This window comes from Quercus suber, unplaced genomic scaffold (assembly GCF_002906115.3).
Source record: "Quercus suber isolate HL8 unplaced genomic scaffold, Cork oak 2.0 scaffold_157, whole genome shotgun sequence".
In the NCBI taxonomy this organism is placed as follows: Eukaryota; Viridiplantae; Streptophyta; class Magnoliopsida; order Fagales; family Fagaceae; genus Quercus; species Quercus suber.
This window is the reverse complement of record NW_027069618.1, coordinates 1,109,584-1,129,236: the sequence shown is the minus strand read 5'-3', so window position 1 is coordinate 1,129,236 and position 19,653 is coordinate 1,109,584. Positions and strand designations below refer to the sequence as shown.

At 38.2% G+C, this 19,653-nt stretch overlaps 2 protein-coding genes across 2 annotated transcripts; both read right to left on the bottom strand.

The window, feature by feature from the left end:
• Nucleotides 1-1,003: 1,003 nt before the first annotated feature.
• LOC136069222 (uncharacterized) lies at nucleotides 1,004-3,136 on the bottom strand. Its single transcript, XM_065777505.1, has 3 exons — nucleotides 2,657-3,136; nucleotides 1,769-2,386; nucleotides 1,004-1,717 (listed from the first exon to the last, which is right to left on the bottom strand). Exons 1-3 carry the CDS (start codon nucleotides 3,134-3,136, stop codon nucleotides 1,004-1,006), a joined length of 1,812 nt encoding a protein of 603 aa, XP_065633577.1.
• A 468-nt stretch (nucleotides 3,137-3,604) lies between these two features.
• LOC136069221 (uncharacterized) lies at nucleotides 3,605-5,233 on the bottom strand. Its single transcript, XM_065777504.1, has one exon. It carries the CDS (start codon nucleotides 5,231-5,233, stop codon nucleotides 3,605-3,607), a length of 1,629 nt encoding a protein of 542 aa, XP_065633576.1.
• Nucleotides 5,234-19,653: the final 14,420 nt, after the last annotated feature.

Sequence of the window (19,653 nt, the reverse complement as noted above, 5' to 3'; positions counted from 1 at the left end):
TAACAGAGTGCTAACTAACCCATATCATCTGGTTCGAGGACTACAGGCATGAATGAATTTAAGTTTAAACACTTAAAGAAATCGTAACAGAGTGCTAACTAACCTATATCATTTGGTCCGAGGACTACAGGCATGAATAGATTTAAGTTTAAACACTTAAAGAAATCGTAACAGAGTGCTAACTAACCCATATCATCTGGTTCGAGGACTACAGGCATGAATGAATTTAAGTTTAAACACTTAAAGAAATCGTAACAGGTTGATATGCTGATTAAAAGAAAAATCTGATTAATAATAATACCTTTTGGGGTTATTTACATTCCATGGGCGTGGTATCACATGATTGTCCAGGTCTTCAAGGAAATATGCCCCAAATGCCAGCTCCTGAAGTAATACGATATGACCCTTCCCAATTAGGCCATAATTTTCCCCAAGCTGGGTTCTTTGCAGTGCCAACCACCTTTCTTAATACCAGATCACCAGGATCCAGAGGTCTGAGCCTTACGTTGGCGTCGTAGCCCTGTCTTAGCTTTTGTTGGTAATGTGCTAATCGGACCATTGCATTTTCCCTCCTTTCATCAATTAGGTCCAAACTCTTCTCTAGCTGCACATTGTTACCTGTCGGACTAAATGAGCTAGTTCTCAGCGTCGGGAATCTAGTTTCCAAAGGTATGACGACTTCAGCCCCGTAGGTCATTGAGAAGGGGGTCTCTCTAGTAGACCTGCGTGGAGTATTTTTGTAAGCCCAAAGCACATGTGGCAATTCTTCTACCCATTTACCCTTCGCGTTATCTAATCTTTTTTTCAAGCCATTCACAATGACCTTGTTGACAGCTTCGGCCTGGCCATTACCTTGGGGATAAGCTAGGGTGGAGTATCTATTCATGATCCCCAGTTCGCTACAATAACTCTTAAATGCTTTGCTATCAAACTGCAGGCCATTGTCCGAGATGAGAATACATGGGACTCCAAATCGAGTAACTATACTCTTCCACACAAACCATTACACGTCTACATCTCGGATGTTGGCAAGAGGTTCTGTTTCGACCCACTTAGTGAAGTAGTCAGTGCCGACTAGCAGATATTTCTTGTTTCCTGCAGCCTTAGGGAATGGTCCCACGATATCCAGGCCCCATTGGGCGAAAGGCCATGGGCTGGATAGCGGGTTGAGGGTCCCCCTTGGTTGATGAATGTGTGGGGCAAATCGCTGACACTGATCACACTTTTTAACATAATCCAGGGCTTCTTTTTGCATGTTTGGCCACCAATAACCTTGAGTGATGGCTCGGTGAGCCAAGGATCTACCTCCAGTGTGGCTTCCGCAGATTCCTTCATGCAGTTCCTCTAATAACAGCTCAGCCTTTTCAGGATGCATGCACAACAAGTACGGTCCTAAATAGGAACGTTTGTATAGTTTTTGATCTTCAGACAACCAGAACCTGGTTGCTTTCCTCTGAATTTTATCGGCTTCTCCCTTCTCTTCAGGCAAGATATCTTCCTTTATAAACTTAACCAAAAGGTCCATCCAACTGGGTCCAGCCCTGACTTGATGTACTTGAACCACTTCTTTTCCTGCTTCGGTGGGTTTATGCAAGTCCTCGACGAGGATAACTCTCGGCAAATCCTGTGCCGAAGAGGTGGCTAGAGTGGCCAAGGAGTCAGCGTGTGAGTTGCCATTCCTAGGAATATGCAGCAAGCTGAAAGATTCGAACCCTGACTACAGATGTTTAACTCAGCTCAAGTATCCCCGCATTCTTTCACCCTTTACCTCAAACTCCCCCTGTACTTGACCCACAATCAACCTTGAATCCAAGAATAACTTTACTACCTTTCCCCCCATCTTTCGGACCATACTCATCCCCATCAGTAGGGCTTCGTATTCCGCTTCATTGTTTGTTGCTGAAAAGTCCAGCCTTAATGCTTTCTCAATGATGATTCCCTCGGGGGATATCAGCACTAGCCCCACTCCAGAGCCTTTTTGGTTTACAGCACCATCCACGTACGCCTCCCAATGGGAAGGGCCTTGGTGAGAGATCATGCCAACCGATTTTTTATCCATGTCTGATGTCAGCTTTACTTCTTCTAATCGGGGCTCCGTGAACTCGGCTACCAAATCAGCAAGCACCTGGCCCTTGACCGAGGTGCGTGGCATATACTTGATATCAAAAACCCCTAGGATCGTCCCCCATTTTGCAATTCTTCCAGTGTAGTCTGCACTTTGGAATATAGCCCTAAGCGGAAGCTGGGTGAGAACGACGACTGTATGGGCTTGGAAATAATGTGAGAGCTTTCGTGTAGCGAGCACCACTGCTAGAATAGCCTTTTCCAACGGTAAATAATGGACCTCGGCTTCATGCAGCGACTTGCTTACACAATAAACGGGTCTCTGCACACTGCCATCTGCTCAGATCAGTTCCAAGCTTATAGCATGGGTAGCTACAGTGATATACGCGAATAAGACCTCATCGGGCTCAGGGCTAGACATGATTGGTGGTCGAGCTAGATAATCTTTTAACTGTTGGAAGGCCATAGCACACTTTTCTGTCCACTCGAATCCTTTCCACTTGTTAATTAAGGAAAAGAAGGGTCGACACCTATCCGCTGATCGAGAGATAAATCGATTTAGGGCTGCCGTCATCCCTATCAGTTTTTGAACCTCCTTGGGATTCCAAGGAGCTTGCAACTCATTGATGGCCCTTATCTGATCAGGGTTGACCTCAATTCTCCTGTGAGTCACCATATATCCTAGAAACTTGCCTGATCCCACACCAAATGAGCACTTAGAAGTGTTCAAGCGTAGCTTGTATTTCCGGAGAACTTCAAAGGTACTCTCTAGGTCTTTCACATGCTCGGCCACCACTTTTCTCTTCACCATCATGTCATCTATGTAAATCTCAATATTTCTTCCCAGCTGTGGTTCAAATATCCTCGTCATCATTCTTTGGTAAGTAGAACCCGCATTTTTCAAACCGAATGGCATCACCTTATAGTGGTAGTTACCCATGGGAGTCACAAAAGCCGTCTTCTCCTGGTCTTCCAGGGTTAAGGGTATCTGATAATAGCCTTGGAATGCGTCCAATAAGCTCATTCGAGGGTGTCCGACAGTGGCATCTACCAGCCGATCGATTTTTGGCATGGGAAATGGATCTTTAGGGCATGCCTTATTTAAGTCAGTGAAGTCCACACATACTCGCCATTTCCCGCTCTTCTTCTTCACCACCACAGTATTTGCCAATCACTCTGGGTAGAAAACCTCTTTAATAGCTCCAGCTTATTTGAGCTTTACTACTTCTTCTTTGACGGCTTCAGCGTGTTCCCTAGATGGATGCTGAGGAGGTTGCTTCTTAGGGGTGATCATGGGGTTTACTTTCAAATGGTGGCATATAAATTCTGAATCCAGCCCTGGCGCTTCATAAGCGTTCCAGGCGAAGACGTCGAGGTTCTCCTTAAGAAGTCGCACTAACTCTTCTTTTTCCTGCAAAGGTAACTGGGATCCGATTTGAAAGAATCTTTCGGGATCATCCCCAATGATGACTTTTGTTAAATCTTCGCACCCTGTGCCCTTGTCCGGATCTTCAGTGGGCAATAGCTGATGCTTTGGTTGCTATAAGCCCTTTTCGGCTCTGGTTGATGACTCGGCTCTTGGCTTGTGTTGAATGGCAGCCACCAAGCATTGTCTAGCTACGGATTGATCCCCCCGAATTTCGTAAACCTGGCCTTCGGATGGGTATTTGATTTTCTGATGTAAGGTGGAAGAAACCGCCCCCAACGCATGCAGCCAAGGTCTGGTAACAATCGCTGTATAGGGTGAAAAAACGTCCACAACTATGAAATCCACCTCCACCACCTTTGAGCCAGTCTGTATAGGTAGTCGTATTTGGCCCTTCGGGGTAACAACTCTTCCTTCGAAACTTATCAGCGGAGAACTATATGGTGTTAAGTCACTAAGTTTGAGGTTCAGCCCCCTGTAGAGATCAGGGTACATTATTTTTGCAGCGCTACCTTGGTCAACTATCACCTGTTTCACATCATACCCCCCAATTCTGAGGGTGACGACCAATGCATCATCATGAGGTTGGACAGTGCCCACCTTGTCCGCATCCGAGAAACCTAAAACTAGTTGATCATCCAGTTTACACCTCTTCGGACCCTGGCCAGATTCCCCTGCAGGTAACCGATCCACTGACATGACTTTGGATGGCCAGGATCCTGTTCTCCCTGGGGCTGCAAAGATAACATTAATAGTTCCCAGAGGGGGTTTTAAAGGATCATCCCTCCGGGACTCCGCACTAATCGGACCTCCTCGGCCACTGGTGTGATGTAAGAGATGTCGCAGTTTCCCTTCGCCGACTAGTTGGTCCAAATGAACCCACAAACTCTTGTAGTCCTCAATTATGTGCCCATGATCCTGGTGGTATTGGCAGTAGAGATTGCGATTACGTCTATCAGGATTCCCTACCATCTTGTTCGGCCACTTGAAGAACAGCTCGTTCTTGACCTTTTCTAAAACTTGATGGACTGGATCTCTGAATAAGGTGTTGACAGTCTGGGGGTTGGCTGCTCCTGACTGCGCAGGAAAATCTCTCCTCAGTTTGCTATTGGTGTATCGATCCGACTTGAAATCTCTCCTCTCTTGAGGGATAACCTTCTCTTTGCCTTTTCCTTGTTGTTGGTCTTCTTCAACTCTCTTATACTTTTCAATGCGGTCCATTAGCTGACGCATGCTAGTAACCGGTTTACCAGACAAGGATGTCCTTAAACCATGATCAGTAGGGAGGCTGAGCTTAAATGTTTCTAGGGCCATTGCATCAAAATTGTCCTCCATGTCATTAAACATCTCCCAGTATCTGTCCGAATACACCTTCAGTGTTTCTCCTTCCTGCATGCTCAAAGACAGCAGAGAAGACAAAGGTCGAGCCACTCTTCGGCAGGTGACAAAACGTAAACCAAAAGCTTGGGTAAGCTCTTTGAAAGAGCTGATGGAATTTGGGTTCAGCCCATTGAACCACCTCATGGCAACTGGCCCAAGACTGGAAGGGAAAACCTTACACATCAACGCTTCGTCCCTGGAGTAGACAACCATCCTTTGGTTAAAATGACTCACGTGTTCCACGGGGTCTGTTTTACCGTTATAGATGGTGAACGTTGGTTGGTTAAAGCGCCGAGGGAGTCTCGCCTCTTCAATCCTGCGCGTGAAGGGTGACCTAGAAATCTGGTTTAGAGCCCTGCTCATGGCGTCGTTTCCACGTCTCCACGTGATGGACTTCTGCGTTGCCCCTTGCGATGAGATTCTTCTTCATAGGTATAGGACTCGCTGGCTGGTGTCCTGGATTCATGTTGATAAGTGACGTCCGGCTCGTCATTAGGGTCCTCATCAAAATACGAGGAAGCCCATTTCCTCTTTGCATGGCGTAACTCCCTTTTTAGCTTTTCAATCTCCCTCTACAAATCTCAGTTCTTCTCTGCATGGGACATGTGACTCCCGCCATGTGATTGGTTCTGACCAGGGGGCACGGTGTGCACGCTACCCTCGTGGTCTTGTCTTCGCTCTAGGTTAAGAAAAGGGTCCACGTGCTGAGATGCCCTAGACTCCGCTTCTTGTTGACCGTGTCCAGCCATCACCTACTATTGTCTTTGCCCCTGCACAAGCTCTTCCCACAGATGATGCCAATTGTAGGGTCTGCGTTTGTAGCCCAAGCCCAAAAGATATGGGTTAAAGGCCCAACGAACCCAGGACAATGAATTTGTAGAGAGTGGGCGAAAGAGCTGGGCTGGTTATGAATTAAACAATAGTTGGCTAGGTTACTTGCAATGATAATAACATGAAATAATGCTTGAACAACTCCCTGAATGAATGTCCGAAGAGATGTTTTATTAAGTGAACAGTAATTACAACATTCAGAGCTACAGTAAAGCTTTTCTCCCTTTTTTCTCGTCCACATTATCAGGGACCCTTCTTCTTTATATAGCACCCTTTTCTATTATCTCCACCGTCCACCTGTTCTTCATCTGTGTATCTACTCAAGTACATGTCACGTCATGTGTCTACTTTAGTTCTTTGTGAGTGGCGGTAGCTGATGTTGCACTGTTCAGGGGTCTTCTCCACATAAATGCGGCCAAAAAAACTGTTGCAGTGCATTAAATGCGGTGGTAAGAGCTTTTCCTTTAGATATTTTTTAGTTCTGATCATCTCCAGACCTACCCAGAACTTATCATTATCATTGGGATTGCTAGGAAGATCATTTGGACCTTCCACACGTTTGATTGATCAAGGTTATTTGTGACCGAGGAGTAAGACATCTTCGGACCAGTAATGGCCTCTTCGGACGGTACTCCCCCTTTACTTCTGGGCTTCCTGCCTTCAGATGGGCCGTTCCAACCAACTATTGCTTCTCGGAAATATAATACTCCTCGACATGGTGCCCCAGGCCCATTGAGTAGCTCTGGGTTTTTACCCCCCACATTGATTATTTGTTTATTTCTTCTAATTGACACTAGTCATGAAATAGTACGTCAAAGTTATATTTCAATTACAGTTTGTATGACAATTAAATTTTTGTTTCATTTGTTATTTATTTACTTTATTACTTCCATTAATTAACTTTTTTAAGATGAATTTTTTATTAAATAAAGTTAGGGACACAAAAAAATTTAAATCAATGTCACAACATTTTTAAAATAGTCTACCACACCTCACATATGAACCCGCCACAAATTTAAATTAAAATTTTTTTTAATGACCCATGTGTAAGGTAGCATGCTAACTTGAAAATATTATGAAATTGTAATAAATTTTGTTTTCAATTGTCTTGTAAATTTGTCACTGTACAGCTGTACCCATCACGTTTGAAAGCTAAAGGTCTTAAAACTAATTTCAAGCAATTCTGTATATACCAAGAGAGTCTTGACTCAGTGGCAATATTTAATATATACTAACCAGAACAATATGGTGCGAACCTCTTTGTGTTGTGTAAGGGGGGGAAATGGTTCTTAATATATACTAACCAGAACAATATGGTGCGAAGTTCCTTCCCTCGTGTTGTACTGTTTGTGTAAGAAAGAAATATGCTCTTAATATGTACGAATAAGTAATGTCAGCAATAAGGTTTTCCTTCATTCTCGTAGATTTTGTGAGAGAAGTGACGGAAAAATGTTCATCTACAATTGATCAAGAGGACGACTTAGGATGGACTCCTCTACACATTGCCGCACAACTGGGTAACGAGAAATATGTCAAGCTGCTTTTAGAAAATGGCAATTCCCCTGCATACGAAAAGAACAAGGAAGGTTTATCTGCTCTTCACATTGCGGCCAAAAAAGGCAATGTTAATGTAATGAAAGAACTCATCACAACATGTCCAGATATCTATGAGTTTTTGGACCCCAAGGGTCAGACGGCTCTTCATGTTGCTGCAGAAAGTGGAGAGAAGGAAGCAGTCGAGTTTTTTCTAAAGAGACCAGAGTTTGAAAGTCTCATCAACGAGCAGGATAAAGAAGGAAACACGCCTATGCATCTGGCGGCCATCAATGGTCATATCGAGATCGCATACCTGTTAAGACGAGGTACAGGTGTTGACTTAAATGCTACGAACGGTGGGCCTTCACTGCAATGGACAATGTTATGTACGAATGAAGTTAAACGCTTCCAACCAACGGTATGCCCTCTCTATTTACTCTGCTGAATGCAGTATATAAATATCTTAGTCTGATGTTAAAAATCAATCCATTAAAAGCGGACACTGTCTATACATAGATATATACACATATATATGGGTTGAAGTTCTGTTAAAAAATTTAATTAAGAATCCTCAATATTCAATAAATTCGACACCAAGCTAGCACGAAGAGTTGTGTTAGTCTCGCCCTCCATAAGTATATATGCTGATTCACCGAGAAACAACTCTCGTGTCCAGCCATATCAAGTGATCCTCTAGGAGTCGTGTGCTTAAGGGAATGCCTTTTGCAACTTCCGGGGGACGGACCCAGAAGGGGGCAAAGGGGCCCGGGCCCCTCCTGGGCCCAAAAAAAAAATTTTAACAGCTAAAATTTTTTTTAAAAAAAATTGCCCCCCCGCCCGCCCCCAGTTTTAGCTTGAGCCCCCCTCCCAAAAATATGAACCCCTGCCTGGCTGCCCATCAAATTCCAGCCACCCCATGACCCATGTAAAAAAAAAAAAAAAAAAAAAAACAAACTCAGCAGTCCAAAACCAACCCAAACGGAGAAAGCAAAAAAACGAAGGAAAAAAAAGAACAAAAAAGAAAAGAAAGGAAAGTGAACTTGAGAGCCCATAAGATTCCGGCCAGCCCATATCCATGTAAAAAAAAAAAACAAAAAACAAAACAAACTCAGTCCAAAATCAACCCAAACGGAGAAGCAAAAAACGAAATAAAGAGATCAGAAATAGAGAGGCGACACAGAGAGATCAAAAATAGAGAGGCGAGAGTGACAGAGAGACCCACCCCGATCCCGTGACGCTGCCACCGCCGCCGACGCCCACGCCGTGTCACTGTGACGATTGCGAGAGTGAGACGCCGAGACCCTCTTGTCAAGAGCGAGAGCGAGACGCTGTTGATCTTGCTACCAGTCATGCCGACGAGACCCACTTGCTGCCGCCGTTGTTCAAGAGTCAAGACCCACTTCCACTTGCCGCCGCCGCTCACAGTATTTACTCTTAGAGTTGCCTTCAAAACTTAATAAATATAAAATGTTTGTGATATGATCTGAGAATCTTAGATTCACATAAATTGTGCTTGTTGTGTTTTACTGATGAACTGAACTAATGTAATGTTGGTGATTGACTGATTCTGAATTGAATCTGTGCTGCGACTGCTACTTGTGGTGTTTTTTTTTTTTTTTTTGGCTTTTGGCTGTGACTCTGTGACTCTGTGTAACTGTGTTTGTGACTCTCTATATAGGTAAGAGAGAGAGAGAGAGAGAGAGAGAGAGAGAGAGAGAGAGAGAGAGAGAGAGAGAGAGAGAGAGAGAGTAGAGTTTGTAGTTGTAGGGATTAATTTTTCCTTTGTTGACTGGTAGTTGGGCATAATAGGGACAACCAGACAAGTGGAGTTGGGGGTTGGGCAACGGACAAAACAAAAGGTAAAGTTAAAGACAACTTTACCTTTTTCTTTTTCTGTAAGGTTAATTGGTGTCGGCAGTGGCCAGTGGGATTCATTGGGTTAGTGGGTCAGTGTTAGAAAGAAGGAGACAATTAGACAACACAAAGACATAAATAAAGGCAGACAAACACAAAGACATAAATAAAGGCAGACTAAAGACAAAAAGAAAAAAAAAAAACAAATCATATATTATAATTTATAGAAAATTGTTACACAAATTTAAGAAAATAATGGTGATTCTTATTTTATTTATAGATCATGAAAAAATCAACTACAATGCTTATTTTTTCAAAAGAAAAGGTTCAACTTCAAATTCTTCCGAAGTTAACGTGGAATTGCCAACAACTAATGTTGCTATTCCAATTCTAGAAAATGTGGATATTCCAATTTTGGAAAATGTGGATGTTCCAATTCTGGAAAATGTGGATGTTCCAATCTCTCAAACACAATTTCAAAGAATTGACCTTAATTCTTTGGATTATGATCCCGAAACACGCAAACAAATATGGGAATATCATGTTAATCAACGTGATGAAATTCGACGGGCTTACATTAAAAAAGGTCCGCACCAACCTCCTCCAGAGATATTCAAAAAAAGTGGAAAGTGCAATCGTAGCTTTCAAGCTTCTTGGTTTAAAAATAATTCAAAATGGCTTGAATATTCTCCTACAACAGATGCAGCTTATTGTCTACCTTGCTTTGTCTTTCATAATCCAAATGGCGTTGTGGGACAACAAAATGCATTCATTTTTGGTGGATTTAGATCTTGGAAAAAAGTTGGGGGCAAAGATTGTTATTTTCAAGGTCATATAGAAAAAGATCCTAACTCAGCTCATAGAGTTGCCGAGCAAATGTGTAAGGATTTGATGAACCAATTGCAGCATTTGCAAAGGGTAGTTGATCATTCCACTACTAAACAAATTGCAAATAATCGGTTGCAACTAAAGGCCTCAATTTTTATTGTCCGGTATCTTGCCTTTCAAGCTATAGCTTTTAGAGGTAATGATGAAAGTTTTAGTTCATTAAACCGTGGGAACTTTTTTGAATCATTGGGTATTGTGACTTTTTTTAATGAGAAGATTGCTGAAATAATAGAAAAAGCTCCAAAAAATGCCACATCACCTACGATTCAAAAGGAAATTTTACATGTTTTCTCAGCCAAAGTGAAGAAGGCCATTCGGGAAGAAATTGATAATGAAAAGTTTTGCATAATAGTTGATGAAGCTCGTGATGAGTCCATGAAAGAGCAAATGGCTGTACTCTTTAGATATGTTGATGCAGAAGGTTTTGTAAAAGAATGATTTTTTGGGCTTATTTATGTTGTTGACACTGCGGCTTTGACTTTAAAGAAGGGGATATATTCATTGTTATCTCAACATTGCTTTGATATACAAAATATTTGAGGGCAAGGATATAATGGAGCAAGCAACATGCAAGGTATGTGGAGTGGATTACAAGCTTTGATTTTGAATGATTACCCATATGCTTACTACATCCATTGTTTTGCACATCGCTTACAATTGGCATTAGTAAAAGCATCAAAACAAGTTGTTCCCATTAGTCATTTTTTTCTTACATTGCTTTTTCTGATCAGAATTGTTAATGCTTCATGCAAGCACAATGAGCAATTGAAAGTTGCCAATGCTAATGAAATAGCACGTTTGATTGATCTTGAAGAGCTTGAGACTGGAAGTGGACTTAATCAAATTGGCACTTTACAACGACCTGTAGAAACATGTTGGAGTTCACATTTTAGATAAGTTTCTAGCTTATTAAGGATGTTTACTTCAACAATTGAAGTTTTGCAAAATATAATTAATGATGCAATTGATGGAGAACATCGGACAGAAGCAAGTCAGCTTATGATGGTTTAACTTCATTTGAATTTGTCTTCATCTTGCATCTTGAGAAAGAAACTATGGAGATCACTGATAAACTTAGTCAAGCTTTGCAAAGCCAATCTCAAGACATTTTAAATTCCATGCATTTAGTTTCATATACTAAAGCACTTATCCAAAAATTTAGAGATGATGGATGGGATGGCTTGCTCACCACTGTGATATCATTTTGTGAGAAGCATTGCATTGATGTCCTGGATATGAATGCTCGTTATGTTGCGAGGTGAGGTCGAGCTCGTAATTAACAAGATAACGTTACAAATGAGCATCATTATCGAGTAAATATTTTTTATGCTACAATAGATTCTCAACTACAGGAACTAAATTATCAGTTTAATGAAGATGCAATGGAGTTACTTAAGCTTAGCTCAGCTTTAGAAACTTGAGAGGCATTAAAATCTTTCAGAAGTAGTGATCTTTGTTTGTTGGTAAAGAATTTCTATCCATAAGATTTCACAGATTATGACAAATAAGTGTTGGAGAAGAAGCTTTATCATTTTGAGCATAATGTAGTTCAGGATCTGGAGTTCAGAAAATTGAAAAGTTTATTTGAGTTGTCTCAATAGTTAGTGAGAACTGGAAATTCAGAATATTACAAACTTGTTTATAGAATGGTGAGACTTGTGCTTACTCTTCCAGTTTCTACTACTACTACAGAGCGAGCATTTTCAGCTATGAAAGTTGTCAAAACTAACCTTCGAAACAAAATGGAAAATGATTTTTTGACGGACTCTTTGATGTTATACATTGAAAAGGATATAGTTTCGACATTTAGTTTGGATTCAATCGTAGATGATTTTGAAGATTTGAAAAAGCGTCGAGTTCCCTTTTCACAGATGATTGTATAAAGAAACAATAGTGTTTCGTGTATTTTGTTTTTGTTAGTAGATTATTGTATCTTAATATATTAAGAAACAATGATTTTTGGGTATTTGTCTTGGTTGTTAGTTTATTAATACTATATGGATGTGTATTTGAAATATTTTTTTTTCGTTTATCTCCGACCCCCCCAACTTAAAATCCTGCGTCCGTCCCTGTAATTCTGGCTCTTTGAGAAATTGTACAAGTATGGTAGAGTTCCCATGGAGAAAAAGTAATATAAAGTTAAGAAATCAATATAACATAATTAAATTTAAATTTATAAACTTAAAATTTTGGGTTAAGTAGTGTTTCCATATATTTCTATATGTAATATTTAATATTTAATGGAGAATACCACCTTACGAGTTGTTGGGGGTGGGTACTGGGTAGACATTTATCTTCCCACCCATATTTGTACTTGATTTCCCTTGCCAAGCCGCTGTTTGTGTGGAAAATATTTAGACTTCAACACTTTGTCGAATAGAGAACCCCACGTATTCAAGAGTACGTCTCTACCCTTACTTTGCTAATTGGACCATGCACAGGAGTCATGGGCTCTTGAGCGATTACACTTTGGATTAAAGAATCCTCCTTATTCAAAAGTCTACACTTACTTTACTAATTGGACCATGTAAAAGAGACATGGGCTATTAGAGCTACATATATCGTTAGAACTATAATTAAATAATTAAATTCATTATTTTTGTATGACTAAATTTTGAGGAGATTGAATAATCTAATATCAATGTAGGTGGTGCTAAGGAAATAGCCTATCCTCTACCCCACCACTCATTTATTTATTTATTATTTATTTTTTTAGATAACCCTACCACTCAGTTAAAAAATTGGCTCATGAAATAATCAATAATTTATAACACATTAATTGCAATAAATAATAAAATTTAAAAATAACACTTCTTATACCTATAATGCTAAATAAGAAAATAGTATACAAAGGTGAACATAACTGGTTTCTCTTTGTGAAGAGCTAACAGAAGAAAGTATAAGAATTAAGAAAAATGCTGGAGATATTCTCAACCACGCACCCAAATTCACAAATTCACAATATATTTAAGTGTCACCTAGTGATTGGTGCACCTAATATATATATATATATATATTTTTTTTTTTTTCTGTTAAGTTTTTATGTTGGTTGCATACATAAGTATTGAAATTCAATCACAAGATCAAGATAACACCCAAGCAAGTTGTGAAATAGAGTGTAGATTTAGGTATGGTCATAGGCGCTTTGAAGAATTAAAGTCTCTAACTGGATTCTATTCCAAAAATCTATTTTAGAACAAAGCAAATTAATTTTTGTGTGTATTAATTTTTTCTCAAATTCTAGAATGTATCACATAGATATAGTGGTACATGTATAATGCGTGCACTACCTACACATGTTTGTTTTTTAATATTCTAAACAAAAATCATCCATTTGTAAATGAGAATTGTATAGACAACATTTTCATAACAAGTCATAAGTGGCAGATTGTTACGGGTTAATATTGGTAAGTAAAAAAATAATAATTTCATTGATAGCTAGGTTTAAATTAAAACTAATAAAAACTTATCATATATGATTTATAGTAAAAATGTTTTGGGCGTAATACTTCTTTTTAAAAATGGGATAAAATATTATTTTTCAGTCTTAAAAATTTATAAGAGGGTTAGCCTTTGTACCAAAACTTTATAAAGCTGGCAGTTTTTTATCCCTAAACTATAGGTTCTTTTATCCATGTTACTTAGTTTTTAGGGTAATTATTGGATATTTCTGGAGCATCATAAATGCGTGCTCTACCCTCTCACGTAATTGTGAGTCCTACTAATTAAGTTTATGGTGGGACTCACAATTTATGTGAGAGAATGGAGTACGCATTTATAGTACTCCTGGAGTAATCAATAATTTTTCTAGTTTTTTTATCCGATGTTAGTTTTTGAATTTTCCATACAAAAATCATCTATTTATAAATTTTACATGATGAAAACAAGATCCAATTGTGGACGGAAGGCGCTCGACTAAGTCTAAGGAGAGCGAGGTTACAAATGGTCATCCAGAAATTGGACCCGAAAGAAGAGTCAGAAGACAACAAAATCTCCACCTCCGAATTAGATTATATAAATCAACAGAAGCAGACCGGTTTGGTGGTAGCCACACTCATCGCAACTGTGACCTTCACGGCTGGTTTCACGGTGCCTGGTGGATTCAAAAGCGAAGGTGTGGATGAGGGCATGGCAGCATTAAGTAAAAGAAATGCTTTCCGTGTATTTCTGATGGCTAATACTTTAGCTTTTGGTCTGTCCATTACCTCCGTGTTCATGCACTTTGCCAATTCAACAATGCCTAAGGAAGTCGTTCTTCGCAAAAAAGGGTTAGGATTGACCCCTGTTTTCACATTCTATTCTACTGTAGCATTGTTGGTAGCATTTATCTCAGGCACCTACACAGTGGTGCCACACCTATGGGGATTACTACAGCCGTTATTATTTGTTGCTGCTTGCTAAGTATCTACTGTTTTAAATTCTCATATAAATTATTATGCTATTTCAGAAGCCAGTGGAATATTACTCTTTATGTTCCTTATTTGGAAGATTAAGGAAAGAAGTAATGAAGAATTGTATTTTTATTTTATTTATTTATTTTTTTAAATTGCTAAGCCCAACCTGGTCTGGGATGATTCGATAGGAAAAAACTTTGAAGCTATGTTTGGAATAAGAGGAATGCTGTCAGTCTGAGGAAAGCATTGTCAAGATCATTATATGGGAGGATTGTTGCAAAGCTTTTCTACAGTGTGCTTGTGTTCTTCTAATGTTTATGTTTTTGTTTTTGGGTGCTGTTGGTTTGATTATATTATCTTTATTTTTTAATAAAATGCTTATTCATCGTTAAAGAAAAAATTATGCATGTTATTTTTGGCATACCAAATCAAAGTACGTAGCATTCTCGCAGTGACTAATTGACCCCCAAAAAAAAAAAAAAACAAAAAATGCAAAAACAAAAGAGCATGAGCGTGGTTTCAACTTTCAACTGGAGAAAATGGGCAAATGCCCATTTCAAAAAAAAAAATCCAGCATTTTGCCCAATTTTCCAAACTAATTAAGGAAATGCTCCTCTTTTGAAACACGATTTTCTCAAAATCGAGTTATATAAAAAAAAAAAAAATTCTAGAGCCCTATAATGACGTTTTAAGCAGTCTATAGTGACGTTTTAAAGACCTATAGTGACGTTTTGTAACTCGATCTCAAATAAAGTCGAGTTACATGCATTTTTTTTTTTTTTTTACCTATAACTCGATTTCGTGTATATTGAGTTATGAAACACCACTATAAGTCCTTAAAACGTCATTATATGCTCCTTAAAAAAGCCATTATAGGGCCTAAATCAATTTTGAGAAAATCGATTTTCAAAAGAGGGGTATTTCCCTAATTAGTTTGAGAAAGAAAGCAAAATGCTGGATTGTTTTTTTAGAAAGGGTAAAGGCCAATTTTTTCCACTTTCAACTAGATAAAGTGGATGTATCTATATATGGTAACGACCAGAGATATATCCACTTCAAACTTATTGCAGTTTGAGCCATTGCCTTTTGTTTTGCCTAACGGCCCTCTTCCAAGGGAATAATGACTATTTACCTTTTATTTTTAAACTATTTAGCGTGTGTTTGGATGGAGTGTTTTGCCCAATCTGTGTTCTATGTTTTTTTAGTGGGTCCTATAGGTATTGTTCACGGACCACCAAACTCAGCAAAACATAGATTTCTAGGTAAATTTGGATCCTACAATATTATTCACACGTTTAAAAATTATTTTGGATACAGTGTTTTCAGCACTAAGTTTTCAGTTTTTAGCAAATAAACGGTATCCAAAGATTCCAAACAACTATTTCTTTGAAGTATGTAGCAAAATATCTCTTTTTTTGGAACTCAATATTGTTGATGTCGAGTTTCACCGGAAACTTGACATTAGTAATGTCGAGTTCTATGCATATTTTACTATTTATATTTTTTTGAAAATTTTGCATAGAATTTAATATTGTTAATGTCAAGTTCTACTTAAAAAACACATAAAAGTCGACTAATGTTGAGTTCTAGACAGAATTTAAAAACATCAATAATATCGAGTTCCAAAACAAGGGTATTTTTCTAGATACTTTGAAAATACAGCTATTTGCTGTGAACTTAAAAAAATAAATGGTATTTAGCCATTTTTTTCCCTCTGTGAGCTCACCCATTCCTTTTATTAGAGATGGGCTGGTCCTTAGGGGCTTTTTTTTTATTTATTTATTTATTTTTTTAAGAAACATATGCAAGAGAGAGAATTGACGAGATTCTAATACAAAGACACACGGTACACCTGTTATGTATACTTTTTAAAAATCTCATTTATTTTAGGTATGGTTAATTTTAATTTATTCGATTCAATTTTAATAAAATAATTCAATAAAAATAATCTCATAAGATCAAACATGAAGGGATTTGAAATTTTTAATAATTGTAGTTTTATCAAAATTTTAAATTGATTAAGGGTTACACTTACAATTGTGGATGAAATATGTGCAATAAAATTGCGATTCCAAATGAAATTGGCGATTTGAAGATTTGATTTCAAAAGTTTTATCGAAATTTCAAAAGATTTGTTTTAATAATGATACTGTTTAATGATTTGATATTAAAGTAAAAACTTCAACCCTAATCACCTTATTGGTGTCCATTGTCGAAAATTTTGATGTGCCCACATTTAAAATATTAAATACACATTTGTGGGTGAATGTTGCGATGTTTTGACCATATGGATCACGTTTAATCAATAGCAATCCTGAACACTATCATGAGGGTATTAGACAAAAGACGTACGCTTAAAAAATAAAAAATAAAAAATAAAAAATTTCTACGTGCAATATCATGATGAGTATTCTCTACTGTTGAAGAGTTTCAAAATGGGGTTCAACTTCGACCACCAATCTGAATATTATCATGATCCAGAAAGGGGAGGGAATTTTGTACTTTTTTATTCAAAAAAAAAATTCTTACAAGTTACAACTAGTCATCACCTTCTCTCTGTCTAAATAGCATTTTTGGATAACTAATCACACCAAACTCCTTTTTCTTTTTCTTTTTTTCTTTTTTTTTTCCTATCTAAAATTAACGGTCACAAGAAAGATTAGGAAGATAAGCCATATCATATTATCATCAACTAAGAATGAGCTAATAAAAAAATTTGAATACAAAATTTAGTTAGTAATTTTGCAACCAAAAAAAAAAAAAATTTAAAGTAATGACTGTAAAAAATTAATTATACTATAAAAATTAAAATAAAATATTATTTAATTTATATACAAATATAAGAAAATACTATATTTAGGTTGTCTCCTTATGCCTCAAATCTTATTGAGTTGACCCTGACTTCTTGTGACTTAGTACAATATGCATATTTAACTAGAAAATGTTCTTAGACTTGTTGATATTTACTCCTTACATAAAATGTCTATAATTTCATACGTGATCATCTTACTGTTGTAGGCCAAATATTTTTGCCAATCCTATGACTGATAACATTGCTGCTGCTATTTGTCCCCCTCTACGATTGACAAAGCTGGCAGTACAAAATCATGCATGTATGTACTTTGTGCAATAGCGTGTGTGAAATAAACACCACTCTTATTTTATAACCCACCTTAACCAATTGCCTCATTTGGAAAATGATAGAGCTAATAAGTACGGCAAGGTGTAACCCCACCCATGCTTAGTGATATTATGTAACATTTTACTTTATTGATCAATCAAATTTCTACCTTCTACATTTTTTTTTTTTTTTTTTTTTTTTTTTTGAGAAAGTTCTACCTTCTACTTGAGGAGGAAAAAAATTGCATATAAATTTTTTTTATAAAAAAAGGTAGGGAACGGGTGGAGAGAGAGGAAATGGAGCACAGACATTTACTGGACTATAACCTCAGCCTGTTTTCAACCTTAAAAAGTTTTCTAATTAATGGCATTATTGTAATTTTGCTCTTCTTCATCGGTCTAAATGATGCTCTGCTTACAAATTTATGGTGTTTTTACTCACAGAACTCTGTCCCAACTCCCAACAGCCAAATTGTTCCTCAACTATCTAATTCTTCAATGACTATGCTATATTTTTCTTATATATTTACCAGTTGAGTTAATACATGTTTAAAATAATTATTGCTTGATAACAGGTTGAATAACCGAATTTTGTTGAATTATATATATTTTGTGAGATGCCATTCACGGAACATCCACACTCATTTTGCTACTTAGGTAATAGATCTTTATAGCGAATAATGTTAACTTCCCGTTTTACAACAAAAAAACAAAGTAAGCTCCACATATTTGTTAACTCGTAAAGTACTGCCTCAATATAGCCTGAGGGACCAAGATTATATGAATCTAATTTTGCAACTTTGAATCTTTGATGGTTGACAACTCATTTAATTGATCCAAAACATAAACAACCCTCTTTAACCCCATTACAGACTCACCTCCTGTGATGCATGAGTGGGTTGGTTTATAGTTGATCCTAAAGAAATTTGATAATCTCTTCTCTAGATACGCGGCTTATGCGTGGTACTTTTTTTTTTGGCTAAACTTCAATGTCATTGCACTAAAAAAGGAAAGAACAGGGGGGAAGTCTGCCTTACAAACGGTGGTTAGGACCAATGGCAGACTGTCCAAAGAAAAACAACAAGACTTGAAGAGCAAACTTGGCAGATTCATGGGCTGCCATGTTGCAAACTCTTCTAACCCAAACAAAAGAAACAGAAATGAACGGCTTACAAACAGAAAAAACATCACTAACAATATTGCTTATATTCCAAGGAGGCAGGGAGTCTTTGGCAGAAAGTGCGTCGGGACAAATCTTAGAATCTCCTTCTATGATGATTCTCGTCCAACCCTCAGCAGAGGCAAGGTTGATGGCCCAAAGCACCAAGGCGGCTTCAGCTTGAACAGGGAGACAGCTGATATATTTTTTAGCCCAAAGCTTAATAGGAACCCCTGTGTGATCTCTAGCAATAACTGCTAGTGCTGTGGATGTGGGTCCAACCGCTGCATCTACATTAAGCTTGATGGTACCCTCTGGAGGAGGTGACCAAGAAGTTGGTGAGAGAGGAGGGGCTGCATGTACTTCCAGGTTGTGCAAATTGGAAAATTCTGCTGCTCTGCTTGAGATACAGCTGCGTGGTACTTTGCTATACTACATAAACATATGCGGTTCGAGGGCTAACATTGATGGGGCAATCATGAACATGATTTCATGCTAGAATCCAGCACAAGGATTGCACCAAAGAAGAAAGCCAAACATGGGAAAGAAACAATACCCAATTGTATTCTTGACGGCCAGCATGCAGGTTGAGCATTGCCGTGAACACAATCTTTTACGTAACTTCTTGAAGTGTCAAGCTGTGAATGACCCTATTTCTGATATCATTTTTATTATACACCAATTACAATATGCTACCTTATTAGTTGCAAACATTTTGTCACTAATATTATTGATGTTTATATTGGCTTTGAATAGCTAGNCTTGATACGCGGCTTATGCGTGGTACTTTTTTTTTTGGCTAAACTTCAATGTCATTGCACTAAAAAAGGAAAGAACAGGGGGGAAGTCTGCCTTACAAACGGTGGTTAGGACCAATGGCAGACTGTCCAAAGAAAAACAACAAGACTTGAAGAGCAAACTTGGCAGATTCATGGGCTGCCATGTTGCAAACTCTTCTAACCCAAACAAAAGAAACAGAAATGAACGGCTTACAAACAGAA